This window comes from Labrus bergylta, chromosome 1 (genome assembly GCF_963930695.1).
Source record: "Labrus bergylta chromosome 1, fLabBer1.1, whole genome shotgun sequence".
Taxonomy (NCBI): Eukaryota; Metazoa; Chordata; class Actinopteri; order Labriformes; family Labridae; genus Labrus; species Labrus bergylta.
In genome coordinates this window covers 7,658,231-7,676,882 of record NC_089195.1, presented here as the reverse complement: position 1 = coordinate 7,676,882, position 18,652 = coordinate 7,658,231, and the positions used below count along the sequence as shown (strand labels likewise).

Below are 18,652 nucleotides of genomic sequence, written 5' to 3'. Positions count from 1 at the left end.
TTCCTAACATACCATCAATAAACAGTAATGAGGAGGGTAATGAGGGCAAACTCAATGACCTATAGACTCTGGTCATGTAGAATATAAGGTCCTAATAAGTGCTTAATAATGACTAATAAGCAGCCAGTACGCTACTAAATAGGACGCTAATAAGCAACTAGTTAATGGTGAATATGTAACCTTCATTTAAAATGTTTCCCTGTTTATGTATCAACTTTAAACACAGGTTTGCAAAGTGCAACATTAGAACAAAGCACAAGAACACAAACACAAAAGAACCAAAAAAACAACACAAAGACAGAAACAACACAAGAACCCAACCTGGAAGCTGTGGTGGCTCAGAGGGACAACCCTGACCACGTTAGCGGGGATAACACTGTGTCTACAAAAGGAAACGCTACAGGCCGTTAACTCATCAATATTGTCAGAGCACCCTGTAAACACCGTGTAAAAGAGCGGTGTCGTGAGAGGCTGCACATCGTCTTCTTCTATTATGGTTAACATAATTGTAAGCAATGGCCAGGAGCTTCAAACCAGCAGCAGTGTGTCCCTAAGTAACTATATTTAACGTGTTTTGTGAACCCCACAGCTTCAGGGATCACAGGATGTGTGGAGAGCTGCAGATATTCACTGTGGGCCTAATTGAGTTCTGATGGTTGATAAATTCATTCCTTTCATGCTGCTGGCTCTCTGCTGGTTAATCAAAGTATCTGACGTCATGTGGGTTTGGTGGCATTAAAGCTGTCAGGGGCGGACCCAGGGAGTGGCCAGGGATGGCTTGGGCCACCCTTCAAATCTGATTTGCTACGCCAAAATCCTAAATGATGATTGGCAATTTGCTTTTGTCAGAGGAGTGGATTATATTAAGATCAGCGTTTTAGGCCGTGTTGCAACATGCTGCTATTCCTTTTTGGTTTTTAGTATTTACATGGGGCACATTTCTATTGTGGGTTATGACTTTGACCAAACGTCTTTTTGAGCCCTTAAAGGGTTAAGCATTAAAGATTCACATGTTGCCACTCTGTTCATTACTCCTACTTTAGATATTTAAAAAAATATAGATCGTTAAAATAGTAATTACGTTTGTTGTTAAAATAGATATGATTAGTGTGTGGGTGTATAGTATGGGTGAGTAAATGCTTTATGAAAATCTACACATACTTCACACCACCCCTGCATAATATATAATCACATGAGGCAAAACGCCAAGTGGCTAAAGCTAGTTCCAAAATGAGGTTGAACCTTTGTCTGCTTTCTGTTGGACAGGCAGGTGCCAAACACCAGCATTTAGTTTGTGCTAGCGTGCTGTAGCTTGCAGTGTTGGTACAAGCCTTAAACATAGACAATACGTTGTGCTGTTTGCGCTTCAGGTAGCGATGAGCCCAGTTTGAAGGTTGTGTTTACAAGCTGCATCCAACAATGCTGCTGACTCCACCTTTAAAGAACTATCTTCTGAATTTATTTATTGGAAAAGTTAAACCCAAGGTAGCGTCAGGAGCGGCGTTGGGGAGAGAAAAGTTAGGATGATTCTAAGGGCCCATGACTGAGAAAGGTCTGAGAAAATGTTTGAGCGAGTGCACTCACTTTTTACCCCACAACATCAAATTATTTGAATTTTTTTATGGGGCCCAAAATCTCTGGAAGCACCTCTAGGTAGACGAGGCTGTATAAACTGTATGTCCATGTTCTATATGTTTGCATCTCTAATTCCACTTAACCAGCTGCATGAGGCTACAATTAGTTACATGAGGTCATTTATTTTCTACTTATTAAATCAATTGGTTGTGTATAAGTAGTATGCATGTACATGTATGTGTGTGTGTGTGTGTGTGTGTGTGTGTGTGTGTGTGTGTGTGTGTGTGTGTGTGTGTGTGTGTGTGTGTGTGTGTGTGTGTGTGTGTGTGTGTGTGTGCTGGGGAATGTGCTGTACCTTGTATCCATAGTAATGAGGATGTGTATGGGAGCAATGCGAGGCTAAAGGAGAACATATAGCAGGAGGCGAGCAGAATATCAGTGGTATAAGTGAAGCATTTTTATGGAGATGTCGAGGGAGTGCATGGCTGAGGATTTAGGATCTAGCTCTTGGCATGCTCCACGGGACACTGAGAATGGTATGTACTGGCCAAGCCCACTTCCCATGTGTCTTCCCCTCTCTCTTTCTCCTCACATTCACACACAGGTTTTAGGACGCTCATCTGGACACCGCTGGATTCTTACACACACACACACACACACACACACACACACACCACTGGACACTTCAGATACAGCACTGCTATGATTCCATTTTATAACAAAAACACCACTTTAATCTGAACACTGCAAAAAGCACACATCTGTAAGACCATCTGTGAGTTCCTCAGCTGCACCAAAAATCCCTCTCCAACACAGATGTCTGCAAAGTAGAAGTGGTGATAATTTGGGGCATTCTTTAATTGTGCTTAGTCAAAATATTGAGAGGCATGACGGAGAGCTGTTGTGTTTATATACAGGCAATGAGGGGAAACAATTTATCCTCTTTCTACAGACACTGGTGGATGTTACTGGCTGACATACAAACCAAACAAGTGACAAATCTATGTAGCATGTTACACTTGTCCCACTTGTTACACAGCTATGCTGCTTACCATACAATTTAATTATATGATAAATAATATTGATTAAAACTTTTTGTTTTACTGATGGAAAAAAGTCCCTCAGGTTTCACAGTTGGAAAAGCATCCAAAGCAATCTTAAACTCTGTAGCCCTCCAAAAAAAAGTGTACAAAGCTATATTAACATGTTACTGAACATTTACGCTGATGGTGAAAGGAGCCTGGTTAAGATTTGCCTACAACCGTCAAAGTCTCTTGTCTTTTTATTGCCCTTTACACCAACTGTCTGCATTAAAAAACTAAAACACCTTATTTGATATCCCTATGATAACTTGAGAGAATTTTGGCATTCAGAAAACAAACCTTACATAACTGTTAGGTAAAGATGGCTAAAGCTAAAATTATTATATGGTGTTGCTACATAGTAAATGTGTTAATATCTAGCTCATGTAATATAGTAGTATGCTAAGAATTTACCTCTTTATTGTTTGCTAAGACTAGTTGAATGCTAATGTGGGCCGTCGTCTGACTAGCTAACGTGCTATCAAACATGTTGATTTGGCTTGAAATAGGCTAGCCCAATGTTCTTTTAGATTAAAAACTTCCATCTGTGTTTTAGTCGTGAGTATCATACCTGCATATACCCCGCACAACAACACTTTTTTTTTCTGTCTACACTGTCTATTTCTTAATCCCCTCTGATGCCCATCATTCAATAGTTCGCTGCAATTTTTGTCTTAGGGGGTTGAAGGCATGACATGCGCTACTGTTGGCTAGTACTAGTTGTTGGTTTTTTTGGTTGGTTTTGTAAGAATATAATGGTAAGCCAATCAGAGGCGGTGGGTCATACTTTGCCAATGCCGTCCCAAAAACTGTTGCCTGAGGGCTACCTGTCTGCCCTGTTGACTATCAACGCAACAAAGCACGACCTGTAATGCTTTTAATGAAAGGAAGAAGGAAACGATTGTTTCCTTCTTCTTTAAAGGAGATGAAGGAAAGACGAAGTGAATAAATGATTTGCTTGAATACAAATTCACCTAGGATGCCACATTGGAGTTGTTAGCTGAGCTAGAATGTGTTGCTCAGTTTGAGCTAAAGATGCGCAAACACTTCAGGGATTTTTCAGGAAAGGCAAAAAAAGGAACAGAAAACAGAGATATATTATACGTTTTGGGCACTTGCAATCCTTAAACAACACATGGGACACCATTTCTGTCTTTAAAAACAGAGGAAGTCTGTGTCAGAACTTGATGATGTCTTATATTCAGTGGAGAATCCTTACTAAGGCTGCTGCAGGATAAAAGACAACAAAAGTATAAACAGTTTAATGTGTTTTCGATGTGGCATGCTTCAATAATGCTGCTGTTTGGGAAGTGAAGAGCAAGAAATTCATCATCAAAGCAGAAGTGTCGGGATGGCTCATTTTTAAGTGTTAATACTGTGAAGTGACTATCAGGCATTCCACCACAACACTTGAGGAAAAGAAGCTTATATGTTTGCAGGGTATGGTTCCTATGGTAATGTAAAGAAGCATTTGTAAACTGTATGTGAAAGTGTGTTACAGATGACTTCAGATTTCCCTGTCGGATCCTCTTCTGCTTCCTCTGCTTTTTTCCCATCGTGTTGACCTTCCACACGGGACGAATAAGACAGGAAACAAGATGGTCAAACAATTCTCCCCCGAGAAGGCAAAAGAAATAACAAGGAAGGGAACAGGGCAGGATTCTCTCAAGGATCGGGATGATGGAAAAACTCTCTTTTTTTTTTTACCCCGCTTCTGAAAAGCCAGTTTTCCTGCGAGTGTTTGAAGGGTTAATAAGTCGAGGAGTCGGTGAAGGACAAGGAGAACCTGTGATGAAAAGACACTGAGGGGGATGAAAAGAAAAAACGAGATGGCTCTGGCTCTTTGTGAAGTGTAGCATCTGCAGAAGGAGCAGATTCTGGTTCACCTCCATCGCCTACCTCTGTTAATCATTGCACACAGCTTCACACGTCACACACTCGTAAGATTGTCACCATAGCCAAGCCTGCCAAACTACCGTCACCGAGGAGGAGATGGAAAGGTGTGAGGGTCCTTGAAGGACATGGCTTCATGACTTTTTGTAGACTTAGAGCGACAGTTCATCCAACTTTCAAAAGAAAAAGAAAGTAAAGACATATTCTTGCTTCTTTTTACAGTTGAAGTTTCCTTTTGTTGGACATTTTGCTCCTGTGCCAATAAAATAGAAAAGAGAGGAATTTGGTGTAAACCACTAATTTTTACGCATCAAAGCTCCTGTGATGACTTTATTAGCTGGTTATGAAACAGACTGAAATGAATATTGATAACTCTTTATGAGCTACAAAAGGAGAATAAGTCCGTTAGCTTCAAGATTAATCATTTCTTTTTTAGACTGAAAGATTCTTAATGAGTGAAACATTTGACTGTTAATTAATTTTTTTATTAAAAAATCTGTACTTATATCGTGAGGGACGGATAGTAGCTGTTATGTTGCACGCCCCATGTACAGAGGCTATATGTCCATATCGCAGCGGCTGTGGGTTCGTATCCAACCTCAGCTCTTTGCTGCAGGTCGTTCCTTACTCTCACCTCCCTACATTTCCTGTCTCTCTTTAGCTGTCCTATCCAATAAAGGCAAAAATGCCCAAAAATAACCCCCCAAAAAACGACTTACTACTTACAGTACAGGCAAAATCAACACACTTTAGAGGCACAGCTTTGTCCACAGGGGGCGCCAGAATCAAACACAAACCAAAAGTTCCTCACAAGAGCTTTAAACGTTATTTTTGTTAAACGTTATCTATCTTAGCCTGTTCATACTTGGTTTAAAACTCAGATACACCTTAAGGGCTGCACATTCAATTTAAAAAATATATATATTCTATAATTTCTTAAATGTTTTATTTAAACCTCACACGCATCTCCTGCTTCTTTTTAAAAAATATTAGGTTTTACCTTTAAGACCTGTTAATGTTTTACCATTAGCACTGGCTTGTTGCTGGATGACAGGTCATTAAAACATTTCCAGCACAGACATTAATAGCTGGATGAAGAATTTCAGTTTTTCAGTGTCTGAATCTTAAGATGTCAATGGCAGAAGCTGAGTTCAGAGGCAGCTCATTTTTTCAGCTCGAGGCAAGTATAGCGCCAGAGAGTCGACCAAAAATGTTTAGAGTGAAAATGCTTTAGTCAGCGTTTCTTTGAGTTTAATAGTCAGGTATCTCTGTTTTAAAAGACTTCTGCAGGATATTTAGCCGATAGTACCAAACGGCGTACCCCTAGGGCTACATGGGAGTACTGCAAGGGGATATTTGACAGATGTCATTAAAAAAAAAGTTGCAACACAACAAACCAATATAATGATTTCTAGGAAAATCCATACACTGATTAAAGACAACTTAAAGAACAGCATATGTTCTCTATGCAACATCAAATATGGAACTATTTCCAGAATTTTCATTTATAATATATAATATATAATATAATATAGCATGCATTATGTGCATAACCGCTTGGACCAGAGGGCCTGTCTGTTGATGTAACAGTGTTGCTATGCTAACAAGAGTGCGACCAGGAAGATAAAAATGGACAGGTGTTTGAAACAAGGTAATGAATCAGTTGGGGAAAATGAGATGTAAGACGAAGAACTCGTCAGAACAAATAAAAATAAACATTGTCAGTTTCTGGATTCACCTCCACGTCTTCTGATGCTCCCTAATGTGTGTCTTTTGCAGAGTGACATTAGCCAACAGTTCCATGAAGACCACTGCATAGATTTATTCATGTTGTTTTCCCAAGTTATTTCCTGAAAAATGTTCTTGGCTAAATAAGGGGGTACTTGGCTGAAAAAAAACTCTGCCAAAAGAGTTTGAGAACCCCTGATTCATACAATAGAGCCTGGCTTATAATGTTTAATACAAAACAAGTAAAAAGTTCAGACATGAATCTGTAAAAGATGTGAGGTAACTCAGGGTCAAGCGAAATGAAGCCAATGTGGAAGTGCAACAAAAAACAACCTGTAATTCTTTGAGTGTCCACTTGAGGCTGGCTCCAAAAGCCAAGGAATCCCCATTAGGTCCCCTAAAATGTACATTTTTACAGCACAAATAATCATGTTTACAGCCCAGTTTAAAAAAATGTCTGAATTTCTCCTGTCTTTATCGGTTCACACTGTACATGTGTTGAATTTTTCAGAACTCATCCATTTTGATTTTATTAAGCCTAAGAGTTATTCATACGCAGTTGCATTATTAGGGTTATGGATGATTTGACTGAAGGGTGGACGTGTTGTCGCTGTTTGCCAGAAGGCTTAAGGCGCACCTGAGCTCAAGCACTTGACCAGTTTTCAGACTCAAGTACTTGAGACCTGTATAATTAAACAGTGGTGTGTTCTATGACTGTATGGTGCTTAACAAACAAAACAAACTTGATCATTCATAAAGTGTTGGCTCTCCATTGCATCTGAGCATCCATGCCATATACTGCACAAATGTTCCACCTTTGAAATAAAAGCTCCAACCTCCAGCGTTAATAAAGAGACAATTGATGATAGCCTAATTTCCATACCAAATTTCCCCTGGGATCAATAAAGTATTTCTAATTCTGATTATGAAGATATGATTGAATAAATAAGGGCCATTTCCACTGACATGCCTGAAGAGTAAGTAAACTGTAAAGAAGGATTAAAAGAAACAGCCAAGTTACAAATTATGATAATGAAACGTTGGAAAGAGCAAATGCCACAAATGGATATCTGAGTTTTAGATCAGCTGCCTGTCAGTGTCAACATGTGGCAGAGAGACTCACTGAAGCAGAAACATCATAATAACCGCTCTGTTTAGCTTCATTACTGACACCATGCCGCTCGCTGTCTCCACCCACATACTCCCAATGCTCTACCTAATTACCCGCCTCTCATCACAGAATGTCGGATTATTGATTTTAACAACATAATTGGAAGATGCTCATGGTGGGCAGCATGGACTGCACAACCTTAATGATAATGGGGATCAATCTGTTTTCCTGATGGACTTCTGTTGTGCTTTGAATTGAGGGCAGTTTTCCTCATGTTTGATGAGTTATTTTTCTTAGATTTCTAAATGACTGTCACACAAAAGGATGGAGTTTAACACCTGGTCCCATGATGGTAAAAAACTCTATAGCTGTTGCACTCATATGCACTCCGGGTGATCTCGATAATTACAGGAGGACCGCTCCAGAGATTCTCCCGACCTAGCCGTTCACATATTCTCCTCACAGCAGGAGACTATCTGACTATTGCTTTTTGCGTTCACATATACCCTATAGTCTTCTCCGGGTAGCCTAATCTCCGGTTACACCCTGGACTGGACGCCATTCACAGGGCTGACATGTAGAGACAGACAAGCAGCCACACTGCTTCACACCTACGGGTAATTTAGAGTCACCAATTAACTGAACGAGCATGTCTTTGGACTGTGGGAGGAAGCCAGCAAACCCACTCATGCATGGAGAGAAAATGCAAACTCCATGTTACTCTTGTGAGAGGTAGAAGGTTGAACTCAGTGTCGGAAGATCAAAGATGCTAAACACAGTAGGACAGGAAGCAAAGCCTTAGTGAACCGGTTGATAACTTTGAAACTCCATCGACCGGTTCATAGTATGGTTTTACCGATCAAGGCCTCCACGGACCGATTCACATAGATCTTTAGATAAAAGATTGGTTAACGATTCAGACTGATTAATGTGTGATGAGCTCATAGTGCAGAGGAGACTATATTTTTCATTCCCCCCTCTTTTTTCCATCGACATATAAAGCATGTGTGTGTAAAACAGAGGGAGGCAAATAAACTATGCAAATAATGGCTTAAAGTCTTGTCTTTTTAAGCAGATATCCCCAGGGTGCTGCAGTGGCTACATGAGCAAACACAAAGCAGGAGCCAGAAGCATGCAGTCATGTGTTCTGATTTACATGAACAGAGTATCATTGTGAAATATATTCCAAAGATAAAACGGTGACTCACACCGACTGGTAGTAGTCATACAGCATGCAGCGCTGTACAGATATTCTTTTAGCTTTCCATCCCTGACGTTGTCTCGCTCCTAACACGTACACACTGCTCTATATTTATCATATGGTGATAAGACGTGTGTGTTTTTTTTATTATTGCCATGTTCAATAAGTCCAGCACAAAGATGAAGAAGAATAAAGATGCAAGAATAATTCACAAACATGAGTCCTCTGAGTAAATGGACAGAAAAGAGAAGCACTCCCTTCCTGGAAAGTGCACTCAAAATGTTGCATGAATCATACAGTTTAATTTGGATTCAAGTTATCAATTATTTACATCAGGGTCTCATAGCATGAGAAATTACGATGCATATCATTGCATCCCTATTCGGGGGAAAACCCTTATGAAGAACGACAATTTCCAATTCCTGCTAAAACCCTCACAAAAGTTGATATCTTGGAGAGAAAAGATCGATGGTATAGTGAGTCATTTCAACTCAAAAGCAGCAACAAAACATCTGCAAAACATCAGGTACTGGCATTCAAATGCTAAGGTGCTGCTTTTCTGGAAATCAGAGCTTTAAACATGCTGGAAAAGACATTAGATCATGCTCATTCAAGTGTGTGTGTGTGTGTGTGTGTGTGTGTGTGTGTGTGTGTGTGTGTGTGTGTGTGTGTGTGTGTAATGTAACACCTGTTCAATCGATAAGGCTATCAGTTGTACACAATCCTGTTGTAATGCAGTGAGCTCTGCCCAGTCTTGTGGTTCAGTAAAAACAGACACACAGACGCTCACAGCCCAGTGACATACAAGTCCACACACACACGCACGCACGCACGCACGCACGCACGCACACACACGCACACATACGCTAGCAGGCATGCTCTTATATGCTCTAGTAGCCATGAAAATCGAGTGCATCTTTCTGGAACTGTGGTTGGCTACGAGGAGGATCGGAGATTAAATTACATGAAGACAACAACTCAGATCAAAAGTGATGCCACGTAAAATTGATTTTATTCATAGGGTAAGATACTTGATGTATTGGTTTATATATAGAATGCTGAAGAGTTCTTAAGTCTCGTCACACATTTCATGGTGGCAAAGAAAGGCTTCCTACTGCTGCATGCTACAGAGAAGTTATCGCTCACAGCTGCTATCTACATGTTCAGTTTCATTTTCAATTTTTCTAAACAAAAGACAGTTGTTATTCAATTAGATGCACTAACCAATGAGGAGACAAGCCCAAGTTGTGCTTCTATCTACATAATAGAATCAGAGAAAGAAAACCCAGAGAGGAGGAGATTGTGAATGAATGCTGTTAGTCACCCCGCTGTCCCTGTGAGGGAACATAAGAACAGACTTCTCCTCAGTCTAACTGCAAATATTGTGTTAACTTGAGCCAAAATATTTCTGCCTTTTAACTAACATTACTGCCCCAGAACACTGACAGTGATCCGAATACTCTCATTAGGTATGTTAACTAGCTAATATTAGCTTATTAACACTAACGCCAAAAAAAACAGCAGCATTACTGACCCAGCCAAGTCAAAAAATACATCGAACTGTCTGTACTTTCACAGACTTTCATCCTGCAGCAGCAGTGTGAGAGGAAGGATTCTCCACTTAATGTACGTAAACATCATCAAAGTGAAGTTCTGGTGAGGACTTTGCAGTTCATTTATTGAAATAGTGTCCCAGGTGCTGTATAAGGAGTACAAGTTGCAGTTTCTCTTAATATCTCTGTTTTTCTGTTGTTGTCAGGTGATGTAAATGTCAATGTTTTAAAGAGATGGAAAATAAACAAGCCCCTGCTACCGCTCCATAGAGTGTTCAATGGCGGCAGCTGCTTTCCTACAATCTTTTTGCTCTCCACACCGGTCACTTGACTGAAACAGGGGCAACTGTGGCTCAGTTGGTAGAGTCGGTCGTGCGGGGTGGTGCGATCCCCAGCTCCTCTACCTACATGTCTGACGTGTCCTTGGGCAACACCCCAAATCGCCTCTGTGTCGTATGAATGAGGTTAGTTATTTCTGATGGTCTCACTACATAAGCCCCGTTTCCACCAAGCAGTTCAGTTCAGTTCGTACGGCATGCATTTTGTGGCGTTTTCACTATCAAAAGTCGGGAAAGGTCCCCAAATTACCATCCTGTACTGTCTTACTTCTTGCTACCCTTCTGTTGTGGTGCCAAATCTACCGATCCGACCCTAAAAGGTGGAGCTAAACACTGCAGTCCATTGATTGGTCGAAAGAATCGTCACTTCCTGTGCGACAGCGGTAAAAAATGACGGCTGTATTTTTCCTCGCGGCACACAGCCCCGTCTGAAACAAACTTGATTGCGTTTTGTAACAAAGAATCGCAAGTCAATGAGAGAAACCACAAATTGATGGATGTCCTCCATTGTTGCTCTTTGTTTACTGTGTCGCGTTCTTCTTCAAATTTATTAGCGGGGTATAATGTGTCACACTGCTATGATGTCACGCTATTACGTAACTGACGCGACTATTGGCATCCGGCTTACGCGCCGCCTACCAGAAAAAGAGTACGGTAACTACGGTTGGCTGTGGAAACGCAAACAGGATCAGGCTTTACCGAACCAAACCGTACTGATCCAAACCGGACAGCTCGGTGGAAACGGGGCTATAGCAACCACTGCTATCAGTGTGTGAATGTGTAGGTGTGACCTGCGGTGTAAAAGCACTTTGAGTAGTCAGAAAACTAGAGAGTCCAAGTCTGATAATTGATCTGGTCATTTTTACCTTCTCAGTGGCAGAAATTCTCCTTCCTTGTCAGCTGCTTTGCACGTACCATGTCACAAAACTCACGCTTGTACTTGAACATGAAACATGAAACATAAAACATTGAACACTTAATTCAACATGACAGATTAAATAATGTACTCAATGTGACTACACTCAAGGAAGGGGGCAGACAGACGTTGTCAAAGCTTGTTTTTTGACTAGAACGAAAAAAGAGAAATCATAATAAAGATTTAAGGACTGCAGTTTCATAAAAAAATTAAATGAAAGAGGGGTGCCAGTGGCCTTGTGGTTAGTTCTCACGCCCAGTGTACAGAGGCTACAGTCCTCAAAGCGAGCAGTCCGGGTTCGTATCCGACCTGTGGCTCCTTTGCCGCATGTCATTTTTACACTACAATTCTTCAGTTTTTACATTTCATTGAAGCAGATGCTTTTATCCAAAGCGACGCTCATCAGAGAGTAAGTAATAAGCAAGGATCTGGAGCAGAAACAACGTCAGTAAGTGCGAACAAACAGCTTTAAGTCTGATCGGACACACGGCTGCAGACAGGAAGTGCACATAGGCAAATCACATCGACAGCTGTTCTTGAGAGTCCTAATCCCTCTACTTTCTCTCTCTCCCTGATTTCCGACTCTATCCACTGTCCTCCAATAAAGGCATAAAAGCTGTTACTCAATATTGTCTGACACCTCAGCACAAAGCATAGAAGGTCTTTTCTTTTAAAAAGCTTACATTTTGTGTGTTTTAAGGCAAGCGCTTGGCACTTTTGATTTGTTGGCAAACCTTAGAAAAGCAGTAAATAATGCATCTATTATGGACTACTTTCAGAGGCAGATTTATACATACTTGGTTCTCTGGTGAGCTATGTCTGTGCCAAGTTTCCACTAGAGGCTGACTGGAAGTCCCATTAAAACCTGTTAAAATTCCCATTTTAGCATGTTATACATGTTCACATCCTGCTTCAAAATCCAGTGTTTGTCTGAGAAGCTCATTTAACTGTACAGTTTTTTTTATTACTCATCTGTTTTGACCGTATTAAGTCTACCAGTTATCCATACGTTTGCATAATTAGGGGTGTGGCTGAGTTGACTGACAGGTGGAGATGTTTTAGCTTTTTGCCAAGGGGCTCAGCTCCACTTCATTGCCTGTTACTAGTTTGATCAAGAGTTGGTTGAGAAAGCATTTCCAATATGGCGACTGCCATCGTTTGGCTTCATGGCACGTCGTCAGAGACCCATTGTTGATTTCACTGTTCTTCATTGAACATAATAGACCAAATAATATATTGTCACTACACACTCAGGAAAAAATGTACACCCCTAGTAATAAGCCAATTAGAATCAAGAATTAGGCTCAGGTGTGTTATAATGAGATATATCAGCCTTATGATGCACTGCACATATGTTTATAGTCTATATTTGATGGTATTTGTTGACTTATTGAGAAAAAATAAAGAATATCCTGCAGACTTATCCTTGATCATGTGGTGCCAGAGGGGGACCGGATGATTACATGAGTCTACAGCTGCTTGCTAAGGGCTCCAACCTTTATGCCTCATATCTATAAAACAGTGACAGATCATTTCCTCACAAACATATTTCATACTCTATCTGTTTCATCGCACAGAATGTTTCAAACATGTAGATAAACATGGAGATCTGCCTGCAGGAGCATGTAAACTGTCTCTCTACAGTTGTTAGAGCTGCACACGGTTTCAACGAGAGTTTATTACTGTAACACAACAAGGTAAAAGAAGAAAACCACAGCAGCTATTTGTGTTGTGTGCTCTGCTGTCATTTAAAAAAAAGGACACCTCTTTGTGCTGTGATGGAATGAAATGCTTTCTCTGTTCAGCTCGATTTGTTGTCATGTTGAGCACTTCAGTATATGCTGGACACATACTGACAAAGCCCAATGCAGGTTCATCATCATTTTCATCACAATCATCATCATTATCATCACGTAGACACACGCCAGCGGGTGCACAGAGACTGGAACAGAATGGAATTTGAAACGTTTTAGCCAAAAATGTTTCCATGGTCAAGGTGTTTTTTGCAGAAACGTTTCAGATTTCGTTTTGTTCTCCAACTTCGTGGGTGAAGAAAGTCAAGTGATGCTTCTGGGAAAAGAGCTGCATGGCGTGCAATAAACACAAACACACAATATAGTATTTAGAGTTATAAGTGTGAAGATTTCATTAAACATACTTTATTTAAGGTTTTCTATATTTTAGAGTAAGCATAGCATGTTCTCCCCAAGTGGCAACCTCAGGTGTTGAAAAATAAAGCCAATATGGAAGTGCAAAAAAACTGCATTTCCTTTACTGACCACTTGAGGCTAGCTGCAGAAGCCCTGGAGATCCCATTAACACCCATGTTAAAATGGTTTTTTTGAAAGCAGTAATAAACATGTCTACTGTACAGGACTAAATCTTTTTATAATACAACTATTTCGATGTGAAGGCTAAGAGTTAAAAATAATTGAGGTGTGGCTTATCTGACTGACAAGCGGGCGTTGTAACTGTTTGCCAGGAGGCTAAAGACCCGCCTCAGCTCTGCTTCTCTATCTGTTCCTTGGTTGACTGAAAGTTAGTTAATTTTCCACTGTAATGACCGCCATTGTTTGGCTTCAAAAGTCTTTTTCAGAAACCATTTAGTGATGTCACTGAGACTACGTCCATGTTTTATACAGTCTATTGTTCTCCATGACAACACCTCTCCTCTTCTCCAATCAGATTATCCAATCATCTGTTGAGCTTTTGTGATTAATGCTGTTGTGTGGAAATATAGAAACCATTATTTTAGTAAAGTGGTTAAAAAATAAACATTGCTTTTGCTGAATTGTGCAAAGGAAATGGTCAATTTAAAAAAAAATGGTTGCTTGTTTTGTTACATTCCTTTCTCACTTCCAGCGTTGGTTCAAATCTCCCCGTATAAAGAAATGGATGCAAAGGGACACACGTCCTTCCTACTAACAAACTCCTCTGTGTCGCGTGTGTGTGTAGGCCACACGGTGAGTGAGGGCTCAGACTGCCTCATGAGTCGGGCCTCCTCTGTGATCTGGTCCCCTCCGACCCCCATCCTCCCAGCATCAGTGGGATGTCCCAGGTGTGTCTCCTCTTGGCCCTGCTTATGCTCTGTAGCTGCACAAAGGTAAGACTTTCTTTTCCAAAAATATACTCAAACAGATTATCTTAACTTGACATGAGGCTTCAGGACATTGCCTCCTCCTGCAGGTCTCCTTTGCCAACTCCCTGGAGCTTGTGAAGGAGCACTGGAGCAGCTACAAAAACCAGTGTCTGGATAACATCAACACCACGCCCCCCGCCACAGGTGAGCACCTCTCCTCCCAGCATGAGCTCTTGTTTGGACACATTTTACTGATCTGCTCTTCACCGCAGGGCTGGTGTGTAACCGGACCTTTGACTTGTACGCCTGCTGGCCTGATGGACTCCCAGGAACCACAGTCAACGTCTCTTGCCCATGGTTCCTGCCATGGTACCGTAAAGGTCTGTGAGTGAGTGTTTGTGCACAGAATATGGTGTAGGGTAATGGGAATGTGGGCATCTGCCATATTTAGCTTTTCCAAGAGAAAAAGTGAATACTCTGTCAGTTGAATTCCACAATAATGTAACATGTGCAAATAAGAAAATATAAGGAATGGATATAATGGCTAGAAAGTTAAAATAGTGACAACAAACCAGAGGCACTGCTTGTCAACAGGCAAGGCAGGCAACTGTTTGGGGCCCCAGACAAGTAGGGACCCCAGAGGGCTGACAAAATTTAAACTAAATCAGCGACACATAATGTGAACATTTTTCAATGACAGTAGGAAACCTTCCTAAGGGAGTGACAGCATTCACTCTCATTGCCCCTCTGAAGGCTGGTTGGAGGGCCCCCCAATGATTTTTCCCTGGGCCCCAACACACCCAAGAATTGCCACTGCAATGCTGACGGTCAATCAATCAATCAATCAATCAATCATTTGTAAAGCGCCAATTCATAACAAGTGTTATCTGGAGACACTTTACAAAAGAGCATATGAGATAATGGGCAGGAAGGATTTCTCCTTTGTATTCCTCGCGTTCCTGTTGTCCACACTTCATTGCCGCTGAAGTAGAGGTCGGAGCAGGCTGTGCATGAATGAGGACGGCGGTGGTGTTTTATGGCTCAGGAAGCTGAGGGCTGAAGACACTGACTTGCATTGATTTTGTATTGAAAATGGACACAGGTCAGGACAAATTCACAGATGACTGACACCATTGTTGGGGGGTGAAGATGTTAGGAGACCCCTTATGTTTGGATTTTAACTACTTTATCGCACACAACAAATAAAACAATGGTGAAAAGAAAACTCCTGAGCTTTTGGAGACAATAAACTAGACCAGACAAAGACAATATTAATTTATGCTAAACATGATCACCTTAGTGGCACAAAGCTACCCACTCTCTGCACAGCGACCCTTCATTGTAAGTAAGTATGAATTCCTTGTAAAAGAAAGCATTTTAAAGTCACATTTTCTGAGAATTGTTTTTTGTGTTGTATTATTAGTTCTTTGATCTATACTTAGAAATGTAACCCTTTGAAGCCACAGCTCCTCTTTAGCACACCTGTGTGAGAAGTGCAGCTCAGAGTTTGAGAGTTTTTTTCTCACCTTCAAGACCAACTTGTTAAATATAAAATACACACGTCATGGGTTTTTTTAGCGTGTGAAAATGGCATGGTTACAGCGCCCAACTGCTGACGACATGTTAGAAGAATTCAGAGAAAGAGCTCTTCAATGTACTCGTTTTTAAATTGATCCTGTGGAGTGAATGTGAAACACTCTGAAAAGGTGACACATCTCATCAGATGTCCTTGTCATTCAGTGGAATCAAAGAGAATAGCAACCTTTTGGATGAATGCTGTTTTTCGAAAGAGTGAACAGCGGTTTCAAAGAGTGGAAGAGGCGAATATTGGCTGCCAAGGACATGTATTATTCAAGAATCAGCTTACTTTAAGTCCCAGGAGACTTACGTTTGTGTAGAATATGTTTTTAACGTTCGGTTATCTTTATGGTTTCTGAAAAGATGTGAAAGTGAGCGTGTACCTTTCATCTCTCTGGACGTGAAGCCTGGCAGAGAGGTGTCCCTCTCCAGTCTCTGCTCTGCATCATATTGAGAGAAAATAATGGGATATTTGTTTGTTAGTCAATGATACAAGAATATGTTTCTTCCAGTCACAGAGTTTTCAACTCCTTCTGAAGTTTGCTCAGGACTTTCCTTATCGGACTTACATGGGTCATGTTACCTGGCAGAAATATAGCAACCACTTAGCCACAATTTAGTCAACTCAAATAAGGGAGAATGTAAAAAATAAAGGCTATTGTGTGCATTGAGTTAAAAAAAAAAAAAGAACATTATTAATTAACGACAGAGTATTAGGGCCACATTAAAGAAACCTTTTTTCAAAAATTTTGAGATTAAAGTCGTACATGTACAACAATGAAGTGTTCAATTTACAATAAAACAGTCATTAATGTGTGATATGAAATAAATCAGTTTAAATTAGTCTATGTTTAAAATTATTATTCTGAAAAGTTGTATCAGAAGAGCAGCCACCAGCCTGCGTGAAAATTATAAAAAAGGAACCCTCAAAGACGTTTCCTCCGCCACAAAAGAGGCAATTTCCTCCAAGTCAGTGTTGTTCTTTCTCCAGAAAAGCTCCAGTTTCTTGCAGAATCTTTTCAGGGTCCTGATACTTCTGACAGTATGATGCTGATGTGCCAAAATAACGTGTAGTTTCATATCCTCGTCATGAGCCGGGGATCCGGCCGAAGATTTCTGCCTTTTAATAAGGCAGTTTTTTCTTAACACTGTAACTTTTGCTGCTTTGCTAAAGTGCTCATGATGGATAGGCCGGATCTTTGTAACATAGCAATAAGTAAGGTCTTTTACCTGCTTTTTGTAAAGTGTGTCGAGATAGCACTTGTTATGAGTTGACGCTATACAAATAAAAATTGATTGATTGATTGATTGATATCTGGATACGTAAAGCCCCAACACAAGTAATGGGATATTTAGAGACCTTAAAGCAGCTCATTCCACAGAGAGATAATACTCAGTCAGTCTGATTTACTGACCACACAAGGAAGTGTCTCCTTATTTGTGAAACTTGTGTGATATTCCACATTTCTCATTTTTGTACAGGCGGCTGCTGCTCTACTGACATTACAGACTAAAATAACGGCTTTAAGCTCATAAAAGTATGACATCAGTCTCAAAATCTCGCATCCCCCCCCCCCCCTTAATGTGGCCCCAATACTCCTTCCTACAAAGTAACAAATGCACAATATACATTTTTAACTTCGGACTTGCAGGAGCTGAACATAAAGTCTTTATATTAAAAAAAAATGTCATGTCGTGTGTCCTTCTGTGTATGTGTGTGTGAACAGTTCAACAGGGTCTGATCTACAGAGTCTGCAATGAAGATGGCCAATGGGCTCGAAAGAATACCAGCGAATGTGAGGACGACCCGGGTGAGGTGTGTGTATACAGTGTAGTGTTTTTCTATGTGTGTGTATGTGCGCCAGGCCTGTTTTAGTTAGCAGCTTTTTCAATGTTTGAAGACTGCAGTAGCAGATGGTTGTGTCTGTAACTGACTTGACACTTTAACCTACAGTACATGATTGAGATGACTCAGTGATAACCTCCCCCTGTGTGTTCCAATTGTCTTCATATAATTTACAGCTTTTTGTGTTTGTTCTTGTTGGTTCTGCAGCAGCAGTACGGCCGCATCCTCAGTCAGTTACGCATCATGTACACAGTGGGCTACTCGCTCTCCCTGGGTGCTCTTCTACTGGCCCTGGCCATCCTCATCTCTTTCAGGTACAACATGTTGGAGGAGGAAAGAGGGGGAAGAATAAGGGAGGGGGGAGGACATAGAGGAAAAATTGAAAACATAATTTAATTGAAGGAAGTGAACCAGAGACAGAAGAAAGGAATACATGAAAAAATGGAAGAGCGAGCTGGGGGGACAAAAGGAATGACGAGACTGACATGGAGAACAAGATAATGGAAAAAATCAATACATTGGGGGGTGGGGGGGGTGGGGGGGTAGCTCAGTGGTTAAATCTTCTCACGTACAGAGGCACTTGAAGAGGCGGGCCCAGGTTCCACTCCCACACTCGGGAATTTTACCGCATGTCATCCCCCGCTCCCTCATCCCTGTTTCAGACTCTGTCCTGTTCTTTAAATAAATAGTAAAAAAGAATGAAAAAGGACAGAAGGATAATACCAAACAGGATCAAGGAGAGTGGGATAGAA

At 40.9% G+C, this 18,652-nt stretch overlaps 1 protein-coding gene across 1 annotated transcript in view; it reads left to right on the top strand.

Moving 5' to 3' along the window:
* Positions 1-18,652, top strand: part of gcgrb (glucagon receptor b) — a 68,577-nt gene that overhangs the window by 34,551 nt on the left and 15,374 nt on the right. The window contains exons 2-6 of the mRNA XM_065952723.1: positions 14,353-14,500; positions 14,584-14,680; positions 14,749-14,856; positions 17,782-17,870; positions 18,108-18,214. Coding sequence (XP_065808795.1) covers positions 14,447-14,500; positions 14,584-14,680; positions 14,749-14,856; positions 17,782-17,870; positions 18,108-18,214 — 455 coding nt within the window. The 5' untranslated portion in view covers positions 14,353-14,446. The remainder of the gene's footprint in view (positions 1-14,352; positions 14,501-14,583; positions 14,681-14,748; positions 14,857-17,781; positions 17,871-18,107; positions 18,215-18,652) is intronic.